Source organism: Motacilla alba, chromosome 2, assembly GCF_015832195.1.
Source record: "Motacilla alba alba isolate MOTALB_02 chromosome 2, Motacilla_alba_V1.0_pri, whole genome shotgun sequence".
Lineage (NCBI taxonomy): Eukaryota > Metazoa > Chordata > Aves > Passeriformes > Motacillidae > Motacilla > Motacilla alba.
The window spans coordinates 91,117,064-91,143,438 of NC_052017.1; the positions used below are offsets into that span (position 1 = coordinate 91,117,064).

General features: G+C 39.9%; 2 protein-coding genes across 6 annotated transcripts in view; both read right to left on the bottom strand.

Moving 5' to 3' along the window:
• Nucleotides 1–3,159, bottom strand: part of LOC119697337 — a 29,626-nt gene extending 26,467 nt beyond the window's left edge. For 2 of the 4 annotated variants that reach the window (XM_038128014.1, XM_038128015.1), the window contains exons 1-2: nucleotides 2,843–3,159; nucleotides 1,771–1,839 (exon numbers count right to left, since the gene is read on the bottom strand). In XM_038128014.1, coding sequence (XP_037983942.1) covers nucleotides 1,771–1,839; nucleotides 2,843–2,917 — 144 coding nt within the window. In that variant the 5' untranslated portion in view covers nucleotides 2,918–3,159. The remainder of the gene's footprint in view (nucleotides 1–1,770; nucleotides 1,840–2,842) is intronic. The other 2 variants (XM_038128017.1, XM_038128016.1) reach the window with 2 other exon arrangements.
• Nucleotides 3,160–3,823: 664 nt separating this feature from the next.
• AHRR (aryl-hydrocarbon receptor repressor) overlaps nucleotides 3,824–26,375 on the bottom strand; it is an 89,871-nt gene continuing 67,319 nt past the window's right edge. For both annotated transcript variants that reach the window (XM_038126154.1, XM_038126146.1), the window contains exons 5-11: nucleotides 22,785–22,874; nucleotides 21,386–21,515; nucleotides 19,812–19,945; nucleotides 18,148–18,350; nucleotides 16,347–16,465; nucleotides 15,273–15,414; nucleotides 3,824–12,714 (exon numbers count right to left, since the gene is read on the bottom strand). In XM_038126154.1, the coding sequence (XP_037982082.1) occupies nucleotides 11,595–12,714; nucleotides 15,273–15,414; nucleotides 16,347–16,465; nucleotides 18,148–18,350; nucleotides 19,812–19,945; nucleotides 21,386–21,515; nucleotides 22,785–22,874 (1,938 nt within the window). In that variant the 3' untranslated portion in view covers nucleotides 3,824–11,594. The remainder of the gene's footprint in view (nucleotides 12,715–15,272; nucleotides 15,415–16,346; nucleotides 16,466–18,147; nucleotides 18,351–19,811; nucleotides 19,946–21,385; nucleotides 21,516–22,784; nucleotides 22,875–26,375) is intronic.

Genomic DNA, 26,375 nt, shown 5'->3' on the forward strand with positions numbered 1-26,375 from the left:
TTCCAGCACACCTTCCAGCAGCAGACACGCAGAGTATCTTTAACAATGCCATTTTAAAAACAAATGGGCAACTAATGTAAAAAAAGCAATCTGACTGAAGTCATAAAAAATGGCTAATGAATTGGTCAGGCTAGTACTGTGGTTTAGGAAAAGAACTACTACCTTCTCTTCATTTTGTTGTGTTGTCAGGACATCCTTTAGTATTATTTTGAAGAGGAACTCCTCCAGTAAGGAACAAACTAAGAGCTATTCACTATCTACACCTAGCCTGCATTAAAAAGAAACAGAGGGTCAGGACCTTTATAGTTATTCCAAACCTAGTGGTACAAACCCCTCAGTCTAGGAGTTCTCATCTTTTTCCACCAAAGCACACAACAGGTTTCATCATTTAAAGAAAGAAAGTGGAGATAACTGAAAAAAAATGATGATGTGAGCTTGGAGAGTTTCTCCTACAGCAATGCAGCTGTGGACCAGGAGTCCACATCCAATAAAAATCCAGTTCTCAACCTGTCCTACTCTTGTTCTCTCCCAGCTCAAAGACCTCACTGACACAAGAAACTGGGAGACTTAGCTCAGCATACATGCAAGTGAGAAACAGAAGGAAAACTGTATGCAGACTTTCTAAGAAAATAAATGCTGGGTTTCCTACTTCTGAAGGGAAAACCAGCAATAATTAGATTCCTAAGAAGGTTAGCTAAGGAAACAACCACAAAAGCAGAAGAATTCTTTGCATCAGCAGGAACATTTGGTAGGACATGAAAAATACAACTGTACACTTCTACTTGATCAATGGGGAAGACTCAATCCTGCGGAGAAAAAAAAATGGGTTGGAGAAAGTAGAGCCACTGACTCAAGTAAGAATCAATGCTATGGAAGTGATCAGCAAACAGGTAACAGAACACTATTAATCTGTCTCAGTAGCAAAGAGATGAGGAGATGATCCTCATTCCCAAAAAAAAAAAAAAAAAAGAGGGCACACCATCACTCGAGAAAGGCAGTTTTGCTGTTAGTCACTATTGTTCCAGGAAGAATAAAGTGTCATTACATGAAGAAAACATCAGAGCAGGCTCTCCAGTGCCACAACAACACAATCTGATTGCAGCAAAGGAGTACAGACAACTGAGTTAAGTCTCACCTTAACAGACTGAGAATGTGGTGGAATTTTAAACAACCATCAGCCAATCAACAGCCAAAGATTCGGTCACTCAGCATTTGTAAAAGCCTCATCTCTTAATACACCATCACAGAACGGTGCCTAATTATTTAATGCCTTTGCCTGTTTTGTGCTTAAACCAGGGAACTGTTATTACAGTGCTTCAAAGCAACACAAGTGTCAGACTTGGTAAGTCTGTGTAACTCCTTCAGGAAATCAGAACTGCTGTTACTATCAAAGTAAAGAATAAGCTCAGTCTACTCAAAGTACAGGTGAGTTATCTAGACTTGGAAGACAGAACAGTACTTTCACCAACTACATCCGAAAACAGAAAGTTGAATTCTTTCACCACTTGTGGCTCTCGTGTCATTCAAATGTTAATTTCACAATTAGCACACATTTACCCTTAGGTACGGCTGATGTTTCGAGTTACTTGCTGCAGAGTTGAGAGACTCCCACCTCATCTTTTTATTGGACTATTTCAAGCAAGCTACTGCTACAAATCTACCAAAAAGTCAGATAAGCACTCGAAGCCTTGTGAAATCAAGCAGTGAACTTGCAAGAGTCCTGGATTTAAGATTGAATTTGCATATGTATTTAATACGGAAAATGTTTACCTTCCTATGCTTTGCACCACGGTAGTGTGACTGAAGACTTATAGCGCACATACAGTAAATTTTACAAACCTGAAAGAGAAAAAATTGAAAGCACATCTTCAGTTATGCCACGAATATTGTGCCGTTGGTGAATTATAAATATGAAATACATCCATTCCTCCAGTGCAATCCTCAGGGTCTTCTTTGGCTCAAACAGTACAGTTTGCATGACACTTAGGAGAGCAGTTTACCACTAAAATGTCTAGAAATAGTATGCAAACCGGTTCAAACAATACCTAAACTCGTGTTTAAATAAATCAGGTGGTAAGAAGTCTTTACCAGCCTCCCCCTTCTCTGCTACCAGCACTTTCTTAGTTTAGTTTTCTAGTTTTTAGAATTCTTAGTTCTCTAAAGTCCTCCAAGCTGAAAAGCCAGCAAAAAGGGATGGTCGTGCAGTGACTAGAAAGGAACAGAGGCAAAATTACGCCCTAGAATAACTGCAGCTCCGTTCATTGTTCATTCACAGCTACGTTAAAGGGAGCACAGAAACAATGGAGGAAGACACATGCATTTCATTAAGATCCACAGACACGGATATACCATTGCAACAATTAACAGAAGACAATAAATACAGATGAACAAATATTTCTCACTATCTTTAGCTTTTAAAAAAGCAACGACAGGTGCCTGCTAGTATTGTCTGTTTCCTTTACGTGCTGTCGCAGAACTTGAATGAGCCTGAAAAGCCATCCAGAGCTACAAAAACACTGCAGCACTGACAAACTTAGCGCGTTTGGACCCGGACTTGCAGCTTGCAGAGGCTTTTCAGAGGCAGCTTTGCGAGCCTTTGCGGCCGCACCAGAGACACCTAGCAGAGACTGGAAACGCTGAATTGAGAACCATTCAGCGCATCCAGGACAACCTGAATTCACCCAGTCCAGCTCTTCCAGGCACCGCTATTCCCCACGCTCCAGCCCCTCTCGCTCCCAGCTCTGCCCGGCTGGGCTCCCCACGGCCGGGAGCGCGGCTCCCAATCCCCGCACACCTTCCGGAGCCTGCCCGGGCTGAAACCCCCCCACAGGCACCCACTCACTTCGCAGTAGAAGAGCTTTTTCTCAGGCTCCGCTTGGCCGTCTTCTGCCTTAACTTCCTCAGGCACGGCGCTCATCCTGCACGGCCGGGGAAAAAAAATAAAAACAAACAAAAAAAAACCACCTCCTGTTCACACGGTGCTTTACAGCGACCAGGTGGGGCGGGGGCCGCGCCTCGGGCGGGCGAGCTGGGTGATTATTTTGCTATTTAGGCGCTGTTGTTTTATTCTGCCGATCAGGGCACATCTCCCACCCCCGGCGCTGCCCCACAGCATCCGGGAGCTCGCGCCCACCTCACCCCCTCCCACAGCGTTCGTCACTTCCGGCAGCGCCTCAGCCACGCCCCCAGGCCGGCGCCGTCGGCGGGCAGCCTCTCGCCTAGGCCAATGGGGAGCCAGCGTCGCGCCGCGCGCCCGGCATCAGGCCACGCCCCCGTACCCAGGCCACGCCCCCATCGCCGGCCTGGCTCCCCCTGGCGTGAGGGAGGAAGCGGGCGGGGGCTGGGGATAGGCCGGGATGGATGCTGGGACCAGTTCAGGGGAATACTGGGCCCTGCTGGGGCCAAGAGAGGATACTGTAACCAGTTCAGATCGGGGTGGGTGCCTGGACCTGTTTAGGATGGATACTGGGACTGGTTCAGGCTCGGGGTGGGTAATGGGACCTATCCGGAGCAAACACTGGGAGGGGGCCAGGGTGGACAGATGCTGGGACAGTTTCAGAGGGGATGCTGGAACCAGTTGAGGCCAGGGTGGACAGATGCTGGGACAATTTCAGAGGGGATGCTGAAACCAGTTGAGGCCAGGGTGGACAGATGCTGGGACAAGTTCAGAGGGGATGCTGGAACCAGTTGAGGCCAGGGAGCGCTGGGAGTTACAGGGCCCAGTACGGGGAAGGGGCAAGAAACACAGGCAGCAGCAGCAGCAGCAGCTTTAATTTAAATGCAAATATTTTATTTTAAAATGTCTCAGCTTTACGCTTCTGCCTGGTAATAAATGTAAAATATAATTTAAGAAGTACGCTTAAAAGTTCCTTGTAAAAGCAGGCTGAGGAGACAGTACAAAACACAACAGAAAAGTGCAGCGGGTTCAAACAACATGCCGGAATGTCAAATCCACAGGTCACTGCCTGGTTTGAGTCAGTCACAATACCTTTTACAGGTATATTAGTGATATACCATGCCACCTGTGATACGTCTATGCACGAAGCAGCACAGCCAGTGGTGCTGGGTGGGTTCCACACTACCAGAGGTGTTCCCACAGGATTCCGTGGGCTGGCTTCCCCAAGGCTGGAGCTGTACCTGTCTGCTGCTGCATCTCCCCAGATGGGCAGCGTTCGTGCCTCAGCCACATGCCCAGTGCAGGCATTACTGCATCATGTAGTACATTTTCACATAGTGCTGGGGTGGTTGCAGTGTTCTCTCCAGAAATACACCCTCCCCAAAAAAGTTTTGGGGAATTATGGAGTGCCAGGTAGGCCAAAACTGTTCGTAGAACTCCATGTTAATCATAGAACAGTAGAATGGTTTGGGTTGGAAGGGATCTTAAAGATTATCCAGTTCCAATCCCCCTGCCATGGGCAGGGACACCTTCCGCTAGATCAGATTGCTGAGAATCAGTCTTGTCCTCCACTGGGTTTCTTCAGGAGAAGCAGGAATGGCACTTTTAATACTGGATTGTAAGTGGAGTGTAATGCCAGATTATACCCCTTGGTGATGAAATCGGTACTTTCTGTAACAGTTTTTTACATGGAATCACATTGAAATGCTTGATCATTATTTGTGGTTCTAATCTCAAAGTCTAAAATGGACAATTGAAAACATTGCCCTGTACACGTTATGTAATGCTTCCATACCCTTCTTAATTAAAAAAAAATAAAATTGCAAATTAAGAGTGCAGTTGCACAGTGAAAGAAGAAACCCATGTAGAAAAAAAATGAAAGAAGCAGAAAAAAAGGAGAAAATTCGTTCCTTGATTTTTTAAAAGACTGACCATATCTAAAGAAAAAAGGATTTGGCATCATATACCTACTTTGCAGCAGTAAAGTGTTGGTGGTGGCTGAGGGTTTCCTGGCAGTACAGACTCATGAAGAGAGGACGTTTCACCAGCACAGTGACCTTTTGTCTGATTGTGGGGATGCAGCTGTTATTAGTGAGTACCTCCATCTTATTAAAGAGGGGGGAGAAATGAGGAATTGCACTTCTGCCTAACACTGTTCTTTTGCAAAACTTTAGAAGTATGCCTAAAGTGGAAATAAAGCTACAGATGCAGAAAACGGAAAGGATGGAGACCAAAATGTACCATCCTAAGCAATCAAAAAGGTGGAAAAGATAGAGGAGGAGAAGGGAATTGCCTTTAAGGAAAAAAGTGTTCTTTGGTTTTGTTAAGAAGAAGTTCAGGGGGGAGAGAGTGTGAGGAAGAACCCTCTCAGAAGAGGGAAGTTTGTTGACCATGCAGAGGAGGAATCTTCTTAGCTGTAGGGAGAGTAGAAACAAAACTGAATACTGTTACTGAGAACTGAGAGAGTTTTTGCCTTTTTGAAGTTCTTTCTAGAAAGACAAAATTTTAAAAAATAAGAAAACCTACAACAGTTGATGCTTGCCTTTCCTTTTTTCACATTTTAAATCAACACCGGGAGGATACATATGGTCCAAAACCCTTAAAAAAAATAAAAAAGTGAAGAGCAAAAAAGAGGTTCAGAAGGGAGAGCTCACACCCTCCTGTGGTGCAAAATGAGGAGCTCTAGACCAGAACTTCACCAGTTTATTTTTTTAATGCCTTTTAATTGCTGAAATACAGTTAATAAGACTAGCCAAGCAGCTGATGTTCTTTCTATTGCCTTCTACCACATCTTTGTTTACCATAATTCTGCCAGTACAAATATGAACCTGGAGCTGTCCCTTGAGCTCTGTAGCATCAAAGAAATCTTTAAAAACTTAGGTCTGCACAGTTAGAGTATCAGCTGCGCAATTACCAGCAGCAAGAGAGTTAATGCACACACTGAATTTGCCACAGTTTGGAAAACTAGCCCCAGGAAAGGAACAGGAACACTTCATGTCTCCTAGAAAGATGATTTCAGTCTGGTTGAGAAATGCATCTTAGCATTGAAATTACTCAATCCTTGTTTTCAAGAAATTATTTTTAGCCCGCGAAGTTACAGAATCAGTTCTATGGAAGAAAAAAAGAGGATGTGATTTCAGACCACAGAATATTTTGGTGGGTGAAGAATTAATGCTGTAGTCACAGAATAATTACACCTTGATGGCAATTTATCTTTTCCCAAATTTTTTCTTAGCGTTTTTTTTAACTTTCCTTCCCATCTACTACTCAAAGAACATCTTTGCCTAAGCACAAGCAAGTGCTTGGATCTCCAGACGGTTGGGTTGGTTTTTTAGAAAGGACATTGTGTGTTTAGAATATATTTCAGCCTGTCGCTGATGACTTTGTTCAGAGGCATTTCTGATAGCACCATAGGGAAATGTAATGACAAGAGCATAATGACAAGAACACGCCAGATGTCCCTGAAACGTGACAAAGACTTCTTTGGGAGGGTGGTAGTGCCTATGAACATAAGCTACTGGGTGCAGCCCTTGTGTATGAATCTCCTTCAGGTGGATAAAAGCCTTGTGACTACATCCTGAGCGTGGCCACCTGCACAATCTCTTGCTCTCTACGTGTTACAGCATGTAACATGTTTCACAACTGTTTCAGTTGTGATGCACAATTTCTCATAGGGCTTGGCTAGGTTTAAAAGAAGAAACTCCAATGAAAGAAACTCCTAGTCTAGTGAGAAACTTTCTACAGTCTAGTTTAAGTTTAGGATTAGATTTAGGATCTCAGTATTATAAGAAAAGCATTTCCATTTTGAATGCTTACACCCTAAGAGAGTAGAGAGAAAGAGAGAAAACGAGAGCAGGTAGAGAAGACAAGAAGAAATAGAATGTGTCTAGACCCCTGTAATTCTGAGGCTGGTTTTCTTGGTTAGGTGACACTGAAATGAAAGAAAATAAGTATGTTAAATTTTTTACCACTGTCTAAGGCAATATATATATTTATACGTAGGGGAAATGATGGCTTTTAGCTATTTTCATTAAAACCTAACAAACACCTTGTTATGACAAAAAATTGTGTTTCCTGAAATAACTACAGTGGGTGATGCTGTCCTATTTTAAGTTCCAGTATGGCTTCAACAGAAAGAGTTAAGAAAAGCTTCTAGGCAGCAGAAGCTGATCTTGTCCCATAGAATATTCCTTGCCTCAGGTCTGTTGCCTCTTAAATGTTTTTAAGCACTAGGAATTTCCAGAAGGATTGCACATGCTGATCTCAATACCATATCAAAGGATCAGCACCCAAAGTCTTACTGAATTATCTGATGCTCAAGGGTCAGACTTCCCTACACTATCCAGAGCAGACTCAGATGTAACAACTTTAAGAATTCATGACTGTTCCAATGAAGGGTGGGTAAACCACAGACTTAAACTTTGCATTAATATGTTACGATCAAAGAGTAGGAAGTTAGTCTTTCCCACAGTGAATTTAGGTACAGTCCCTTAACCTTTCACTTGCCTTGTTAAATCTCCAAATCCAGGATAACTGAAATAAGCTTACTACTCACACAGTGCTGCTGCCCTCACTCAGAGCTTTTGAAACTAAGCTTTACTTTGGTATCCAAAGACTTTAACATCAGTGTAAATCATTTATAGCGTTACCTACAGTGGAGGTCTGCCCCAGTTTCAGTAACTACGTAAATGCAGGAAAATCCACTCCTTTTGCTGTTCAAGCTTACCCCTAGCTCAAATCATGTTGCTTCTCAGTAAAAGTAGTAGCTTTCAACAATGTTGGACTGGCATTTGTATGGTGCTCAACAGCTGTGCACTGGCAGCTGAAATCAGGTCACGTTCTCAGTAAAGACCTCAATCGGCAGCTTTAGCACTGATAATAGTCTCTGCTCTATGTGGACCAAGTAACATCCTAGGGGAAGACACCTTCTCACAGCTTTTAGAACTGCTCACCTTCCATACCAAAATATGCCCTCCCCAAAGATCAGGGAATTAATGAGTCCATTCCGTCTCAACCTCTGGAGGGTTTATGGCTGAGGAAGTTTGAATGCTGTTGTCAGGCATTTCTTTCAGCCTGAATGCTCCAAGCTCCTATTAGACAACCATTTGACTAGGCGTTTCTTCTACAAGAATAATTTTTTTATTGTTGCTACAATAAATGCATTGGAAGGCTCCTAAAATAGACTTTAGGGCTCTGCTGAAGGGATACAAATACCAGTTCATTAAGGCTAAAAGCTAAACACCAGTGACTGAAAAGATCTTTAACCCTGCTTCTCAGTGCTAGTTTTTAGAATAATGCCAAAGCAGCAACAACCACTAAGAAAATCTAACCATTTAAAGAACTGTTCTGTCTTTCATCCTATTTACTGGTCAATGCCAGGGGGTCATTAATATCTGCATACAAAAAAGGTTTATAAAATTAAATTAGTGGTAATTTAACAGGGTACAATGCAATGTCAGGTTTCAGTCGCAACTCAATCCAGGGCACATATCATGGGGAGAGGTTGAAGGCAGATCTGTGCCTTAAATACAAACGGCAAGAGATTATTTTAAGCATTAATTTCCTCTGTTCTTTCCATGTACTTAGAAGGAACTGGTCTTTGTTTACTACCAACAATGGTTAGTAATTGTCCAAAAAGAGGATAAATTGCTGATCTCTTCATAAACCCAGCTCTTGGGAGATTACTGTACTGCATGTGTGATAATTTAGACTAGAAGGAATTCTACTGATTCCACATTTTTTCATGTGAGACCTGAAGTAAGAACTCAGCCACAAGTTAAGTGGGCCAAAATCAAATGTGATGTGCAGGATAACTGTGTTTTTCTTGGCTTCAGACTTTATGGAATAATAAGGAAATGAACATGACTGTGTTTACACAGCAGGGAGTCAGAAGGTGACATCTCACTTTTGAGTCACATTCATCCATCCACCTAGAAGGCCATTACATCTCATGGGTCAGATTGCATTCCCTTACATGCAGAAGCTTCACCTACCTCTATAATATTGATCAAGATGTGTAAAATGTGTCTGGGTTTGTTGGAAACATGAGAAAAATAATTCTAACCGATATGTGCCAGGAAAGCCTGAGAACAGATAGAGAGTTATGCCAAATAAAAAGAATGAATTTTGTAACAGGGAGAACTTCTTAAGAGAATTTCTGTGGTTTGTATAAATTGCTTCTGCACTCAGAGACCTGGCTAGTACAGTTCTCCCACTGTAGTCACAGCAGGTAGTATTTCTAAGCACAGACAAGGCTCTTGGTGGCACCGTCCTCTACAGAGCTGCACCTGGTGTAACCACTCCCATTGTGCAAAATGGCATCAGCAAGTCCAGATGAAGGTAATGGGTTTTAGAGTCACACTTCATCAATGCAAATGATGTGAGAAAGTGCAAGGCAGTGTGAAACCCCAGGTACTCTCATTCACAGGGGTGTGACAGTGATTCCAAGCGTGGAATCAAGCAAGCAGCTTGTCAGAGATCATGCAGGTGTGTTCTCCACTTGCCCCCAGCTATCTATTCCCACACTACCCTCTCTCCCCATCACCTGGTTTCTGCCAGGCAGCTGCACAAGGAGCTGGACTGGAGGGTATTGCAGGGGTCATAGCACAACCCTACAAGCAGCTCTGAGGCACACAACAGTGTCTGGCACCAGCACAGTTCTCCAGTGCCACTGCTGCATGCCAAGCAAAGCACCATGACAGCAACGCTGTGAGAGTCGAAAGAACTGCTGCTTGTAATCATGTAGATAGTGAAACAGTGAGGCAGAGGTTGTGCAGCAGCACTGATTTATGGCAGTCTCACTCTGCATAAGGAACAAGTTTGCTTGCCCACAAGTATTTTTGCAGTTTGGCTTGAATTTATGAGATGTGGACAGTGGTGTAGTGGAGAGCAGTGTAAATTCCACCACTGTCGTCTCACTTCAGAACAGGGTCTGATATTGCATTGCAACCACTGGCAGGAGTATTAGAGCAAGGATATCAAGACTGTCTCAAACAACAGGCAGCACATGGCCAACAGGATCTATTACAAAAATGTACCTCGGACACAAAAAAGGAAAAATTCTCATGGCTTGGATATGGTCAGCTGGACTATGACAGATTTAACCCAAGATACAGCAAGATGTTGTTGCCCCTCTTTACTGTCCAGTGTGCAGCATTTCATAGCACAGTTCATAAGCACTAACATGCAGAGAATGAATATCTTTACACCCGCCAACTCTAATGTACAGGCAGTAAATTCTATCAGAAGAGATGGTCGGTCTTCTTGGAGACGAGCAGCCTCCCAGGTGCAGAACCACAGCACTACCTGAAAACTTCACTCATCCCACATATTTAAAGCATTTGGGAGAGTTTTATTTCACTCATCTGACATGTAAAGCCGTGCCCTTCGTGACTGACAGATAAAGGAAGACATAATTATTTATAACATTTTGAAAAAGAAGACATTCATTACAGGGCTTCTTTCAAAAAGCACATATACATACATCTAAGCCTTTTTTTTTTTAATGATGTGCTTGTTATATAGGTGAAATTGATATAAAGTTGAAATAGTGCAATTTAAAAACAAAAGTTAGTGCAGGATTCAAGCTATAATAATAACAAAACCCAAAATATAACTTTATTTTTTTTGTTGTTGTGGAAACGCTTTACTGTCTGGGTTCAAAGCAAAGTATACACTCTGTTTTCAAAAGCCCTGAAGTGCTCTTGGAAGGTATACATCCACCTCTCAGTGAGATTAAGGGTTTTCTTTTGGGATTGAAACTAGGATATTTTTGAAAATAATCTTAGTGTGGGATTTGGTTTTGATGTAGAGTGACAATATCTAACAAGTTGCTATCAGTCAAAAAAATACTATCAAGTAAAAAAGTGCATTTCCTTTGTTGGCATTACAAGTAACAGCAAGGAAAATAATCAGAGAAATAATTTGTTCTCACATATACGTAACAGCATTTTGTAACTCATTTATAGAAGTAGATGATGTCCCACTCTTCAGTCTTTCAGCAGAAATGTGAAAGGCTGATGGCAATGAAATGGAAAAATATGGATTCTAAAACAATAATACTATCAAGAAACTTACGAGTAACTTTAGTTTGAAGTAAAATAATTCCTAATTCACTTATGCAAGTCGTTGTTTTTACTTACGTGGTCCTTTTAAATTAAGAAGTTGTTTTGGGAAGCCCTTTCCTATTGGCATTAATTTAATGCTGGGATGAAGGAATAGCTGATCCTTCTTATAAGAGTAGAAAAAGAATTATAAACCAAAAACTCTTATGGTAAACTGACCACACTGAAGACCATCAACATTTTTGATTTGCACAGAGGCATCACATCAGCTTGAGAAAAACAAACAGAACAAAGGTAACAGAAATTGCTAGACTTTGCTTACGAACTGTAGACAAGAGAGGAAAGGTGATAAGGAAAAATGATCAGGTATACCTGTGCAGCAAGTAATGATTATTTTTCTGTGCCTGAGGTTTTATCTTCCTTTCCTCTTTCCAAAGATCACTAAAAGAAGGGCAGTAGCAGGGGGTAGGCTGTGTGTACCTGTGTCTGTTTCTTTTCACACACAGGTGCACACCGACACACACTCTCAAAATCTTTCCACTGGCTTTTGATTTTAGTAAGTCATTTAACTCAACTGGAAGAGAATCTACAACTTCTTGCTTTTAACATTATAAATATTTCAAATGTTACAAAATCTATTGCAAAAATGTACATTCAGTGGGTTTATGAGGCACAGGACCTGCTAATGTATTTTCAGGGAAGCTTGCGTGTACTCTGTTCTGTCCACTATTGGACAATGGTGGAGAATCCAGAGGCTCACGCTTGATTGCTTGAACCAAGCAGGGGTTTTTAAATTCACATGGCATTTTGAACCCCTCATTAATCTGCTCTTTCTCCTCCCCTGGGCTGGGGCTGTAGAAGTGACTGTAGCAAGCTGTGTGTGGCAGGTCGGGCATGCTTTCCAAACACATGGAGGAGTTCTGAGGGCAGAAGTGGGCCAGCTCCTTGTTTCGTGAGCCCCTGCCAGCTCTGTTCCAGTTCAGGTTGTTGGGATGATTTGCTATGATGCATTGCCAGTTGTGGGGTGTGTAAAGGCAGTGCCTTGGCTTCTGGCAGGGCAAGGCTGGCTGGCAGAGGTCGGGCTCCGTTTTGAGGTGCATCCTGCTGGGATAGCTGGAGCCCTGCTTTCTCACCGAGCCGCTCTCCTCCGGCCAGGCTCGGCTCTGTGGAAGCAGGTAGTTATCGGCAATGTTTTCAGAATCAGAGTCGTATTCCGTTTTGATAGGCATCTCCAAGGGAATGGCTGTGTCATAGAGAGACTCTGAGGAGGTGAATGGTCTCTGCAGCTTCACGTGGTCTGTGGCATAGCTCTCTGCACAGCGCTGCTGGAGCCCCGAGTAAGGCTGGCCATTTTCTGCGCTCCCCCAGTGGGAAGGACAAGTTGATGCCAAATTTAAGAAATTTTGGTCTCTGTTGTAGAATGATCCAGCTCTCCTGTTTGGACACGTGTTCATTCTCTGGCTCATAGAGCAAGAACTGGAGTTTCTTGAAGTCCAGCTACTGTTTGTAGTGCAGTTGTTTTGAATGCCTAAAAGTGATGTGTTAGAACTGAGAGGTTCCTCTTGCATAAAACACTCACCATTAGTATGAGGCTCAAACTTCACTTTTACATTATCTTGTTCATTCTTCACTGCTGCCCAGTTAAGATGCTTCCACTGGCCCAGAGTTTCAATGGCACTGTTATAGGAAAGCCCCTCTAGGTTTCCTTTCAAACTGGCAAAACCACTTAGTATCTTCAGTTGTTCATCTTCTTCCCTTTCAATAACAGTAGAAAAAAGAAGTCAGGTCAATCAGAGTTTTCTAAATGGTTGTTTTCTGGGTTACAGTATGGCTCAACATGCATTGCAAGCCCTATATTGTCCTCAACATGGGACTCTCACACTCTTGTGCACATAATCTTTGCATTTGCTTGAGAGAACAAAAGAGTGTCCCTGCATCTGGGTGTCAATGTGTGTGCACAGCTAACTTTCTGAGGCATTGCTTCATGTGAATTCATGCACTGTTTTTTTCCATTTCAGGCACACAGTTCAATAAAGAACCTAAAAATTGTAGTACAATATAGTAATTCCCTTACACTTTTGTTCTTCCCTTAAAATATATCTAAATAATACTTGTATGTAGAAAATTCTAGAGATAAAATACAAATAGTATCTTAAATGAGATATATTTTGTTAACAAAGAGTTATTTGGACACATAAGAGCTTTCTGATCAGAGTGATTTGAGGGACAACCATGGGGGTCTTACATTTCAAGAACATAGCTGAAAGGAAATAAAATACCCAAATTAAATAACCAAATAGTCACAGATGTTCCTATTGGGTGAGTGTTTGTTTTATATGTCTAACTTAATTTATGTTGCCTTTTGTTTTCTATGATGGCCAGTGAATTAATTTTCCATGACCTCCAGCTGAAGTACTCAACATTAAAGAAGAACACTGGCAGAGAGCGTAGCCTGAGCACTTCCATGCCCAAAGCAGCTGTTTTCAGAACTGGGGTCCAAATCCTGAGCTTTAGGTCTTGAATTCACTAATGTGCTGATTCCCAGCTCTGCGGGGTCAAGTGCCATGAAAGCACCTGATGCCTCTCCTAGTAAGAAGCAGACATCTCAGTAGGAAACTGAGTATGAAAGCCTGAAGATCTACTGAGGGGTTTAGAAGGCTTTTTCTTCGTTCATAAGAGAACTTTTTCCTTGGGTATTGAATCAATGTGCAAGAAAAGGATTTTCCAGTAGAGGGAGTCCGTGTTGTTACCAAGAGAGAACGTCCCCCTGTAATAATGTACTCCATGAAAGAAGAATATTTCCTCTCGCCCTTTTTTTTTTTTTTTGGCATTTATTATTTTCAGTCCTCTGCTAAATATTCTTATTTTTATTATTGACTGTATTGAGATGTAAATGGCCTGATAAAAGTTTGCTGCAAATCATACATCTCAGAAAATGGTCAGATTGGGAAGCACAGGACTGAACAAAATGCAATAGTAAAAAAAGTTAAACCCCAAAATGAAGAATTTTAGAGTGAAATAGTATCCAGTGAAAATTCTCCAGAAGAATCTATGTTTCCTGGAAGACAGCATACATTTTAACAACAACAACAAAAAAAAAAGTTGTGGCAAATACAAAGTCTATTGCAGACTAAGACAGAACTGAATATAATCACTAAGGCCAACTCTTGTTATACTTCAGCCTGTGGGAACTATCAAGCACAAAGGAAGGATTTCAATCGCTTTGAAAGCAAAAATGTAACTAAATAAACATGCCTAATTACACAAAAACAAGTTTGTAGTAGAGAAACTAATGAAAGAAGCAGCCCCTTATAATCTGCTTCTTAATAGAAATTAATTTCCTGACACAGCAAGATGATGTTTGTGCCATCCCAGTAAAGGTAAAAAGTTCCAGCTTCCTCAGGTGAGAGCTCCCCGCTATTCATGTGGATCTTGGAAGATACACCACCTTCAGGGAATATCTACTCTGGAAGTGCAAAGATTTTTTTCATTTATTTCTTCCACCTGCAAGGCATTTTTAAAGGAAAAATCTGGGATAACAGCCATATTTTTAACACTGGGCCAGATGGTGGCTACGTAAAACCCCTGGCCCTGCTCACTGAGTCCACTCTCTTATCTCTTCCCTCAGACCAGCTTGAAGAGATGCTTCAACGAGGCCCACAGGAACTGGAACAGACAGTCCCATGGGAGAAAGATGCAAAGCCCATTTGAGAGGAAAGGGTAAAACTCATCCAAAAACTCCTCTCTGAATGCATAACTGTGAGGTTAGTTTACTGTGAGATTAGTTACTCCGTGACTGAGCCTACAGGCAACTAGATATGTCTGTCTACAAGCATACAATGAATATGAGCACCCTTCTCTAGGTTATGTTGCACAACTGAAAACATGAGCTCAACTGTCTTACATGAAGGGGAAAAAAAAAAGCTTAACATAGTCAAATGCTGATAAGCAGAAAAACTAGGACACTAGATTTTCAGCTGCAACGTAAAACAAAACTCAAAATCCATTTTTTGTGCAAGAAAGACAAATACTAATAATCAAGTAATTTATTTCTGTGTTAATGTATATGTATACTCAACTTCAGAAGAAGAAAAGGCTGAAGACAGAAAATAAATATTGTTTAGAATAGTAACTGCCATTTCATATGTTCCAAGACAGAAATAGATTTCCATATCATAAGTAAACTAAATTTTTCTCATTCAGCTCTTCTGTTAGGTCTGTCTTCACTACAGCCCTTTGAAAGATTTCATACAAAAAGAATGCATTTATTTTCCTATTTTTTTTTTCTTTTTGGTACTGGAAAATATACTTACTTTAACATTTGCTGTTGAGCAAGGACATATTCTGAACAACCACTTCGATACAGAAGCTGAGTGTTAGCTTGAACCCAGACCCAGTGATCTTCATTTGTTTGTACTTTGACTAGAGAAATGCCATTTTCTCCATTATTCTTTGCTATATAATATAAAAGAAAATTAATTTTAATACAAGCAGTATTAAGTATTTTTTTGTTGGCTAAACTGCAAATGTTCAAAGATTTCTTTGTTGCTCTAGAAGCATCAGCATAGGAAAGTAAAATCTAAAATATGTCACAAAATGAAGCAAATTACATCTTAAAACTAAAATTTGAAAAGCCTAGTAAGGCACTTAAAATATAACCAAGGATTTTACAGTGGTAGTCATTCCTTCTAATATTTTCATCAAAAAATGTTCATGAAAAATGGAACTAAAAGAGAGGAATGATTTTAAAGACACTAAAGATTTTAGGCAGATATGACAGAAGGATTAGTACAAGTCTGCTCAAGAAGAAGTTGCCCAGTGGGGTAGACTTACCATCAAAATTTTATCCATTGTAAAATCTGAAATAGAGCCTAGACTCTCAAAATTTTTCCACAGCCAAATACTGGAAAAGCATGACTCAAATCTGTGGGCACATCATGAGTTTTAAAGACAATGCATTTTAATTTTCCTCTGTTTACTAATCTTTGGGGGAAACTAACATTTGTAATATATCTTCCAGCTTTATCAAAGAGGAATAGATATTGTTATTAATTATCAGGATTTTCACATAAACTTATTAAATTCAGTGCTGCCACTTTTAAGTAAGCATACATTGAGTATTCTTCTACTACCATTTATTTACTATTTACCGTGATTGTTTATTTCTCTGTAAATTTTCTACCCACTCTCAAATCACAGACTAGTTCTGCATTATCTTTTTAGGTGGACAATTTTTTTGTAAATTTTTTTTTTAAAAGAAGAGGTGTTAGGGAGAAGAAGAAGAAAGAGAGCATTGGGACCAAAACCTGAAAAACTTATCAGGAGAAAATAAAAGACTAGGTTCTTTTTCCATAAACTGTGTATAATCTAGAAGTACCTAGCAGTACCTTTGATTTGGTTTTCAGCAATCTGTAATGCATTAGTGAAAGCGGCACCTTCATGGTGATTGTTTCTTCCATATAATTCTGTTGTTTCACAAAGTCCTGAACTGCCTTTTGAACTGGAGCTGTAGAGGGGAGAAAATGTGGAAAATTCCTTGTCAGTGAATGACAACACAGCAGAATCACAGACTCTAAAAGATATGATTTCCAAGCTGGTGGCTGTTAGCAAAGGCGTCTGGTTTAAGTATACAGTAACTAGCACTAAATAATTATCTTTTTCCTGCATCATTTGGTTGCTCCAGCTAGTGTGTGACTGGAGTTCTGTATTCAATTAAGAGGAATAGTTATGTTTAGGAATAGTCTGTTCATGACTTACTATATCTGGAAAAATAAATTTCATCTGGAATTGAGACAAATGCTGTGTATATTCTGCTCTTCCTATTCAAGTTACGTTTGAGGTACGTACATCACAGTGACCAGCAATGAATTTAAGAGTTGGCATGACTTCAATTTGCAATAAGCACCATATGATCTGAATGTATTTCTTCCAATCTTTTGTTGAAAATGCTTGAATCAGGGCTTTAAAAGGGTGCCCTGTCTGTAATGCAGAATTACAAATGCTTCCTTGCATTAAGACCATCACAAAAAAAGAAAAAAGACTCTGTAAATCTGCCCACCATCCCTGGCTACCATGCTTCAGGCCTGAACCAAAGGAAACACTGAAGATAAATGGTTGCTTCATTCTTGTCAAATCCTTGCCCACTGTCCAGTCTGGAAGTAAAGCACTTCTCTATTAGGAACTTAATTCTGATCATCAGTTAATTTCACCTGTGCCACTGGAAAAACTGGCAAGTAGAAATGACTTTCCAACTCTATTCCAAAAGCCTGCATAGTCCATTATATCAGACTTCCAGCAATTTAGTTCTTCCCAAAAGGATGTATGTACTAGAACCACATTATACATCTGGATAGCAAATCCACACATACACAAGCATAATCTAATTAAAAGCCAAATTATGGTACTGTCAGTGATACTGAAGAGCTTTTTGCTTCACAGCAATAGAAGTCATTACTGTAAGGTTATGTTTAAGCAAATAAGGGAAAATACAATCCTAGCCCCAAAATCAACAAATTCTGCCATAGAAGTGTAACTAAAATAAGTGTTGGAAGTAGATGAGTCTGAACACAATCTGTCCTGATCTTTTGTGATTGCTACCAAATGATCACCCCCAAGCCATTTAATGCAATTGTAAACTTACGTGTTCATAAAACTTCTGTTGCAAGATAAATGCATACACCAACTACAACTCATTAGACTCTTTGGGAACACCCCCCACCTCCCACACATACACATTCAGCTTTCTGAAGTTTTCCTTTTCCTTTGTTTGTTACCAAAATGCCCAAGTCAAAATAATTGTGTTAGCAAAAGATACTGAAATCAGAAAACTTGCAGTAAAAATACTTTTTCTTTTCCACTTTTGCAGCTGGCTTACTGCATTAGTAACTTTTGAAGGTTAGAAAGTTATCCTAATGTTCCATTTCTAATATAAAATTTTGTATATTGAAATAAATTACTTAATATGTATTATAAATAAAGTACAATATATTGCATCATCTTGCATTCTATTATGCTATATTATAGTAATTGTATTATATTTATTTTGTATTCAATAGTAAATCCAGATAAATTATTCACTTTTCTAAGAAAGAGTTTTAAAATTGAGAGATATTTAGCATAATTTGTGTTTTTCACATGCCTAATAGCCCATAATCTTCACTAAATGCCAAAAGATTAATTTGTAAATACTTTGTGTTTGCTGCTGCTGCTGCATCATCAGCTTTGTGTTTTGCTCTCACAAGCAGGCTTTTCATCTTCATCTCTGTCACAGAAGGGAGAAGAAGTGGTACCACTATGCAGAATAAGGACAGCTGAGGTGGCAATACTGTTCCTGATGATGACTTCTTCCTTTGTCCAAAGAGGAACTTTAGTTTGCCTTGGAACTGCATTGTCTGGTATAAAAAAAAAAAACCAAAACAAAAGAAAACAAACCAAAAAACAAAACAAAACAAAACCAAAAAAACCAAAAACAACAACAACAACAACAAAAAAAAAACAACAAAAACAAACAAACAAACAAAAAAAAAACACAAAAAAAAAGCAAGGGAAGAAAAAAAAAAAGAAAAAACCCAACAACTTAAGCATTTAGTGTATAAACATTTAAAATACTAATACCGCCTATAGACTGTGTCATTTAACACCAAACCCAGTTTTGAATCAGTGATTAAAACTACAAATTTCATTTTCTTCATAATATTCAAACCATGCCATTTCACAGATGGGGTGGGTGCACGTACTATCAACAGTTAAGATGAGACTTGTGAGGCTGGTTGAGAGTTTTTTCTCTCTTGTGCACTCAGCAGTAGGCGTTCCGTATGTTCTGTTTGCCAAAATGGGCCATGTACAGTGGTGCAAACAGCTGTTTCCGCTGTACCCCACTGAAGCTGGAACCATTATTTTTCCATGCTCTGTTCTCTCCAGCAAGATGGTTTCTTAGTTTCTTTCCTCTTATTCTGCACTTTCTCTGGGAAGTATACAGACTGGCACAACCCAAGATCAGACAGGTACCAAGGAAAGAAATGGGCCCAAGACAGCCACATACAGAGTGCACAGCTGGGAAGGAACATTCCATCCCTGCCTCAAATGTCTGTGTAGTCAGAAGGCAAGGTTCAAGTTAATAGCAAGCTGCTGCCTCTCAGTGAAAAAATTAACTACCAAAAAAATGCCCAGTGAAAAGTCAGCCCATTTGAGTTAGGAGTTTTCCACAGCTACGAGATTAAAGCAGGGATGCAGAAATGAGAGCTGTTGAGACCCACAGCCTTCCAGCAAATGAGCATCTGAGGCAGAACTTGCATTTCCCAGTCTCATGCTGATAGTTTCATTTTCTTTGCACGTGCTGGAGTTTCCCCTAAGTAGAAACAGCATTGGTCTTTACTAAGGAAATGGAGAATAAATGATTTCTAGAAATGAACTGCTCCTAGTGTGGAGCATGCAAGAGACTTTCTAATTCTGGGTTTTATTATTAAAGGATTATTTACAAAAGGAAAAAACAGATCATCATTTTTCCTTTTCCTTAAAGCAAATACTTTGGGCTCAAATGTTAATTGTTGAAATTCAGACTTGCCACCCTTGTGCTATGCCCAGTACAAATTGAGGACAGATATTGTTGAAGAGAGCTGAAAACATAAACATTTTAAAAGTCTTTCAGTTTCAAATATTCCAACCTTCTTTTCTCCCATCATTGTCTACATATATTAATAATTATCTTAGGTGTTTCTTGTTAGTGCACAGCAAAAGAAAAAGTGTATCCTGTCCATGGATTTCCACAATATTTATGTTGAAGAATTTTTCATATGAAGTAATTAAAGTCTATTATGTCATGCCTACAGTGATCTAAGTGAATTTGTACTTACCAGGAATCCAGAAGTACTGTCCAACAAGCAGCGAACTCGACAGATGAAACAGCGAGTTAAAAAGGAAGAATAATCTGTTGTCATGCTGTCATTCTCTTGTGCTTTGAACAATTTACTGAGAATATATTCTTCTCCTAGGAACAACAGTGGAGGCAACATATATCAGATCACACTAAGAAATAATGAAAATGTTCTGTAGGCAATTGAGGAAGCTGTTACGGAAATTGCTCAAAATTGCTTTATGGATGGGCAAATGTTCAGTGGTGTCATGTATAGATACATCTGCACATGCTCTAAGAAAAGGAAAATAAAAGCTTTGCAATGGGATTCGGGTGAGTTTCTTCAGAAATTTGGACTTTATTTCCTGAGTTTTTTGTGATTTTTAATGATGCAAAACAGGGTAACAGATGTTGCTGGTTTTGAGATCAGAGATCACAGAAAATGCATTAGACAGGAGAACAAAATAAGGAAAAATGATAATCCTAGAAAAAAAACAGAACAAAAAAATGGACAATAGATTTTTAGCTAATGTTCAGGTGTTGCACCTCCTTGATTTTTTTGTACAAGTGCAGTTTTTTGAAAGATTTCCCAAAATACACAAGTATTTATACAAAACTATGAACTTGAGACCTGAAGTTCTCCACAATATACATTAGGATGAAAATTCCAAATATTTGTAAATTTTATAGTTAAAAATAGTAGTGCATGTTGTTTTGCTTGTTTCCTGCATACTTCCTACAAAATCTTGCAAAGCTCCTCAGATATTTATAAGACTCTTGTAAAACACAGAACCCGTTTTTCAGAAAATGCAAGAAATTCCACCAAAGTTTCATGAGTGCGATTCTGAGGACTTTGTAGAGGTTGCTGAAGGATTTCTCACAAGTTTCTCCCCACTCACCTGGTGGTATACTTCCCAATTTGTTTCCTCAATTACTACCTCGCCTTCTGGTGAAATGCATACATTTTGCTGGGATCAAGAATTCTTTATAAGGTTAACAATCTCAACCTGATTGTAAGTTCTGTAGTTGTGATTTCAGCTTAATATCTCATGTAGGAGAAACTTTGAGGGCAGGCATCCAATTCCCATTCTAGGGAAGTAAAACCTCAGAGGAAAAGATGCATTACTAAAATTATTTTTTCTTCAGAAGGCTCCTGCCTACATCATTTTGCATGGGAAAACAAATGGCAGAAAACGATGCTTCCATGGTGATTCTGTACAGAAACCTTTTGCATCAATGAGAGGACTATTGATGTCCTGATTGGTTGCCAACAAAATTTTGGCAGCGTGAAGAACTGATGCTGCTCATTCTGAGCGTGTAAGAATAAGTGTAGGCACATTAGAGAAAAGCAAAGGAAACAACTTTGTAGCACCACTGGCTTAAGCACTCTGCCTTATAAATGCCCAGGATCAGGAAGAAATGACATCTCTGAGACAATAACGTAACTAAATGGCCACGATGCATCTTTCCAGTGAAGAATCTGGCTGGAGATGGTACTGATACGGGCGTGGGTGGGGTGCAATTCTACCTCTGTACAGTGGTGCCTATGTTTCCAATCAACATGCACAATCCCACCTGTTTCTGACTGTAGTTGCTGTCCCGACAACATCTGGGGAGGATTCATGGCCCAGTGCAGTTGTCTACAGAAATCCTGGCGGTCATCCACGTGAATGTAATCATATATGTTTTGGTGCATTACATCAGTCTGAAACAATCACAACAAGGAATGGTTAATTAGTAACTGTAGGGGGGCAGCCACTTATCTTTAGATTGATATTTTGCTTAAAATAATGGCAGGTGTAGGACACCTTCAGAGCAGCTTTAATGAGGAAAGTTGTTTCAAACACCCCTACTTCTCAACATCTGCTTTTTCCCTTCACATCCTAAGATGATTCTTTCTATTCTTAACTCTTTTGTACATATGAAATGTGAGTAATAAACATCCAGCTGGCAAGTGATGGCTAGTGGCATCCCCCAGGGATTTATGCTGGGACAAACCCTCTTTAATTTCTTGACTAAGGAATCATGGGATAGAATGCACGCTCAGCAGGTTTGCAGAGGGTACCTCCCCTAGCTGGGGAGGGCAAGGCAGCTCCTTGGTGGGCTGTAAAAATAGGCTGATAGGAAGCTCAGGAAGTTCAGCAAAGGCAAATTTCTCTCTTAATTTTGGGTACCCCATGAAAAGAAAGAGATTAGAATGTCAAAATGAGCCCAGGAGAGTGCTACCAAGACACTTACAGGAGAGAAGAGCAGGGTTTATTCAGCCTTTGGAAGGGAAAAGCACAGAAAGAATGTACTGCAGTCTACATCAACCAAATGAGCAGGGGAAGAGAAGACAAAGGCTGACTCTTCTCAGAAGTGAAAGGGCAAGAAGCAGCAGCCACAAGTGGCAACATGGGAAGCTGGGAATTAATAATAAGAGGAAAAAATTACAGTCTTAGTGGCTAAACACTGGAACACATCTTCCAGAGGGATCATAGAAACTCAAAGCTTGATTAGTTCTGCATCAACCTGCTCTAGCTCGATGTGTTTTTGGCAGGAGGTTGCACTAGATCACCTCCAGAGGTCCTTTCCAGCTGTGTGGTTATGTTGTTCTGTGACTTTAGAATATACTTATTACACACAGACAGCCAGCCTAGAAAAGCAGAATCTTATATTGAAATTGAAAAGAAACTTCTAGCTAAATCTTAGTTTTATAACAGATCACGTTTCTGCTAACCAAAGCTTTATAAAAGGAAATTGCAAGAAATAAACCTTCACCTCTCAGATTGACAAAAATATTAGTCTGAGATGGCGTAGTAAAATAACCTTATTTCAGTAAACGTATGTCTAATTAGCAGTCAAAGGTATGCAACACACAGCACTGCATGTAAAAATAATAGCAGAAGTTACAATATTGACAATATATGTATTGACAAGAAAGTCACTACAATGTCAGTGACTGGGTATTCTAAGTAATTCTGAATATATTTACCTGATGAAACCCTAGGTAGTCCACAATTGTCGATGACGCATAGAATATCATTCCATCTGCACTCACCACCAAGGCAAAACCATTCAGTGACTGAAAAAGGAAAATAAAATACTTTAAAAGATAGTCAAGAGATAAAGAATAAAATTAGTATCAATGTAATCATTTTAAGAATATCCTAGGTAAGAAAAAACTCATTCTGCAAAAAGCTGGACACTAAATTCTTTCCTACCATGAAAAGTGAGTAACAACCTGGAACATGCTTTCTTTCTTTTCTAAAAAAGTTAAAATATTTAATTACAGTACAACAATGATATTACATTAGTAGTTTATTGTCTGTTTAATTGTCTGCATAATTATATTTGCTCATTAATTCATAGAATTAAAAGTTTAATAGCAAGTGTCAACTACTTTGTTTTTCCTTTTAATTTAAAACTGCACATTCCATAATAATTACTTTGAATATATATGCATTAATACATATAATATAATAATATCCAAAGGGAAAATTAAATACATGTGCTGTTTTAACCATGACTCTAAAACTGGATCTGTATTTTTTGTATGGCTTTTTTCTTAAGCTGCTATAAAAATACATACATAGCATAATTGCATAAAAGCAATGAATATAAAAAATCTGTCCTCATGCTGCACGAGGACTGACTAATTCTGCCTCTCTTCCCTTGATAAAGGTTTGGTAACATATCTTTACTCCAGCAGGCTTGCACTCACAGGCAATCTAGATCCTTTGGTGTGGTGGTTTTGAGGTCTTTGAGATTACAGTTCAAATAGCTGTTGCTGAAATACTGCTGTATTATTATTATTATTATCCTTGCTTCACCTTACTCTCAATGTGCCTATTAATCCTGAGTTAATCCTGAAACACAGTGAGGACAGATTTTCAATTGCTCAGTAACCAGATACACTGGCAGATTCTTGTGAGCTTGGTTCTCTTTTTGGTTCCTAAATAAGGACCAGATTTCCAAGACTGCTTGAAAGCTGTTCCCACTGTGACAATGGTGGGCAAAATTTCAAGAGTTCAGTGCACAATAGACTGACCTCCTCAGAAGGTTTGGCTCCCATCATAAATGTGGAGCACCTTTGGAAACATGGCCCCGTGGGACCACACTTGGCCAGAGGCTCTATGCCTTGAAGAACCTGTGAAACAATGACTTGAAAAAAGTAGTGGAGAGCCTTCAATGGCCATAGCAGCAAGTGAGTCAATCAGGTCAACACTAACCATAAGTCAACGCTAAGAACAGTCAATGGCAAATCTTGTTTTGCTCCAGGTTGGCTCCATAGGTGCAGATCCCTCACAGAATACGGGTGATCTCTGCCTAGTTGTGCTTCTGTTGAATACTAATTATTCTTGTAAACTCTTCAAGCACAAGGACTTGCTCAACTGGTGGTATTTTCTGCTCTAAATAATTCCCAAATTTGTCCCTGCACCTCACCAACCAGAAGATGGTGTGTCAAGATTTCTGCATCTTCACCTCTCACTGCACTGAGAGGAACCTCCATGGATGGTATCTGTCATGTAAATTTCCAACGTCAAATGGAGACAAGAAAGCATTTTTGGCATCTTGTCTCTTTGGACTCGTCTTCATAACAATGAAACCATCAGTGATGTGATGTTAGGAATTTTATTACATTTTGAACATATGGCAGGCCTTTAATTCAGATAGACTAAAATTTTCCATAAAGATAACTGTGGGACATTTAAGGGAGCTCCCTTTTTTCTGTGCCCCTTACCAGGCATATTCTGAAAGACTTCGAGTCCTGCCCATGAAACTGGACCAGGCTGAAGTTAAGAACATTTAAAAAATGAAAGAAATGTGCTTAATTTAAAAAAAAAAAATTTAAGCTATGCAAACTAATACACTAAGCCCTACCTGGAAAAGCTTAAACAATGACTACAAGATCTGAATATTATCATGCTGAACATCCTGAAAATGTACCTTCCATTGTCCTGCAGGCAAGCTGGAGTTTTTCAGCCGCTGTAAGAATATCTGCCTTTGTCAAGAATTGCTTGTATGAATCAAGAAATAAATTAGTCTATTCAAAAAATTAGTCTTCTTCATTATTGGAATGTACTCTTTAGGCCTAGACACACATAAGATATCAGTTTCTCCCCTTAAAATGTAAGACTTGATCCCCCACAGTGGAAAGCAGGAAAGTTTTTCTTTACACATCTTTTTCCACAGAACTAGAGTCAGGCTGGACTAGGTGCAGCAGTTTCTAAAAATTGGAAAGGGAAAGGGGACCATGTGTATTTCCAGGGATTCAGATAAGTGACTGGCAACTACATCTGTGAGGTTGGAGTAGGTATTGAGAAAGAGGTGGGAGGGAGGAAGAGGGAAGAAGAAGTGGAGGAAAAGTTCAAGGAGCCATGTGTTTAGGTTGAGCCAGAAACAAGTGTGGATTTGAAGCATGTATGTAAATGAAGAGATTTCCAAACTTCCCCGCTTTGTTTTCAGTTTGTTCTCAAAATGCTGGTGTCCTCTCCTGAGGTTATATCTCTTAAATAAGCACCCTCTGGTTTTCACTACCCCAACTGCAGACATCAGATGCTTTGCCCTGCAAGCAGGGAAAGCAAAATTCACGTTGGTGCAAAAACAGCCTTTATGGAGCCACATAACTAAGTTGAGGATTAACACAAATTCCATTTCTCTGAATTCATTTTAGCTGGGACACCTGCTGCTTCAGACACATTAAAAAAAGACAAGCTGGGTATCAAGTAAAACTTTACACCACTGAGTCTCATCCACACCTGCAAATTCTTCTGCTTTCTCAGTATTACCCTAAACTGCAGTTCAGTGGGAAAACAGACTTCTGTAACACAGAAGACTCAACAGAGTCAGAGCCGGGCTGGGATTTGTACTTTTCTTATCTACTTACCACAGGTGGGGATAAGGAGGAGGGTGTTTGCTAGCACATTACCCACCCCGAGTGAGTAATGGTGATTGCAAATCAGTAGGGAAATACCTTTTCCAACCTCTCAGATAAATCTCTCAGGTACCAAGTACAACTCCATACTGAACTCCTTTACAGTAACACTGCATAGAGGTTTTTCCATTTTTTCTGGCCAGAAGCCTAGTGATTGTGAGACTGAGTAGGAGAGACAGCTTCAGTCCACAAGAATGAGTGAAAACTATTCCCAGCTTTTTGTTCTAAGTTACCACATCTCATGTTAAACATCACAGCAAAGTATATGGCTCCACTTACGATTTTTAAACATTCTCTGTTATTGAAATGAAACTCTCAGCAATAGCTTTCTCTCATTCCCAATGAAGAGGAGGTGTGCTGCGTGAGAACCACAGCAGCCATGTGCCTGGGAAATGGATAACCTGGGGAGATGAAACAGGAAAGAGGACGTGGACCAGCCTCAGACCTGTGTAGTTTGCACACCTTAATGAAGGCACATGTTTGCCCTGAACACTGAGGGGATAGCACAGAGGAGTAAAGGCAGCTCCTTTCATTTCCCTTTAATCCTCTCAGCAGAAATAATGAACAACCTAAATGGGGCTCTGGTGTTTAGAGGGGGAAATAACCAAACTCCACAACTCAATGTTGGTGGTATTTGTTTTGTGTACA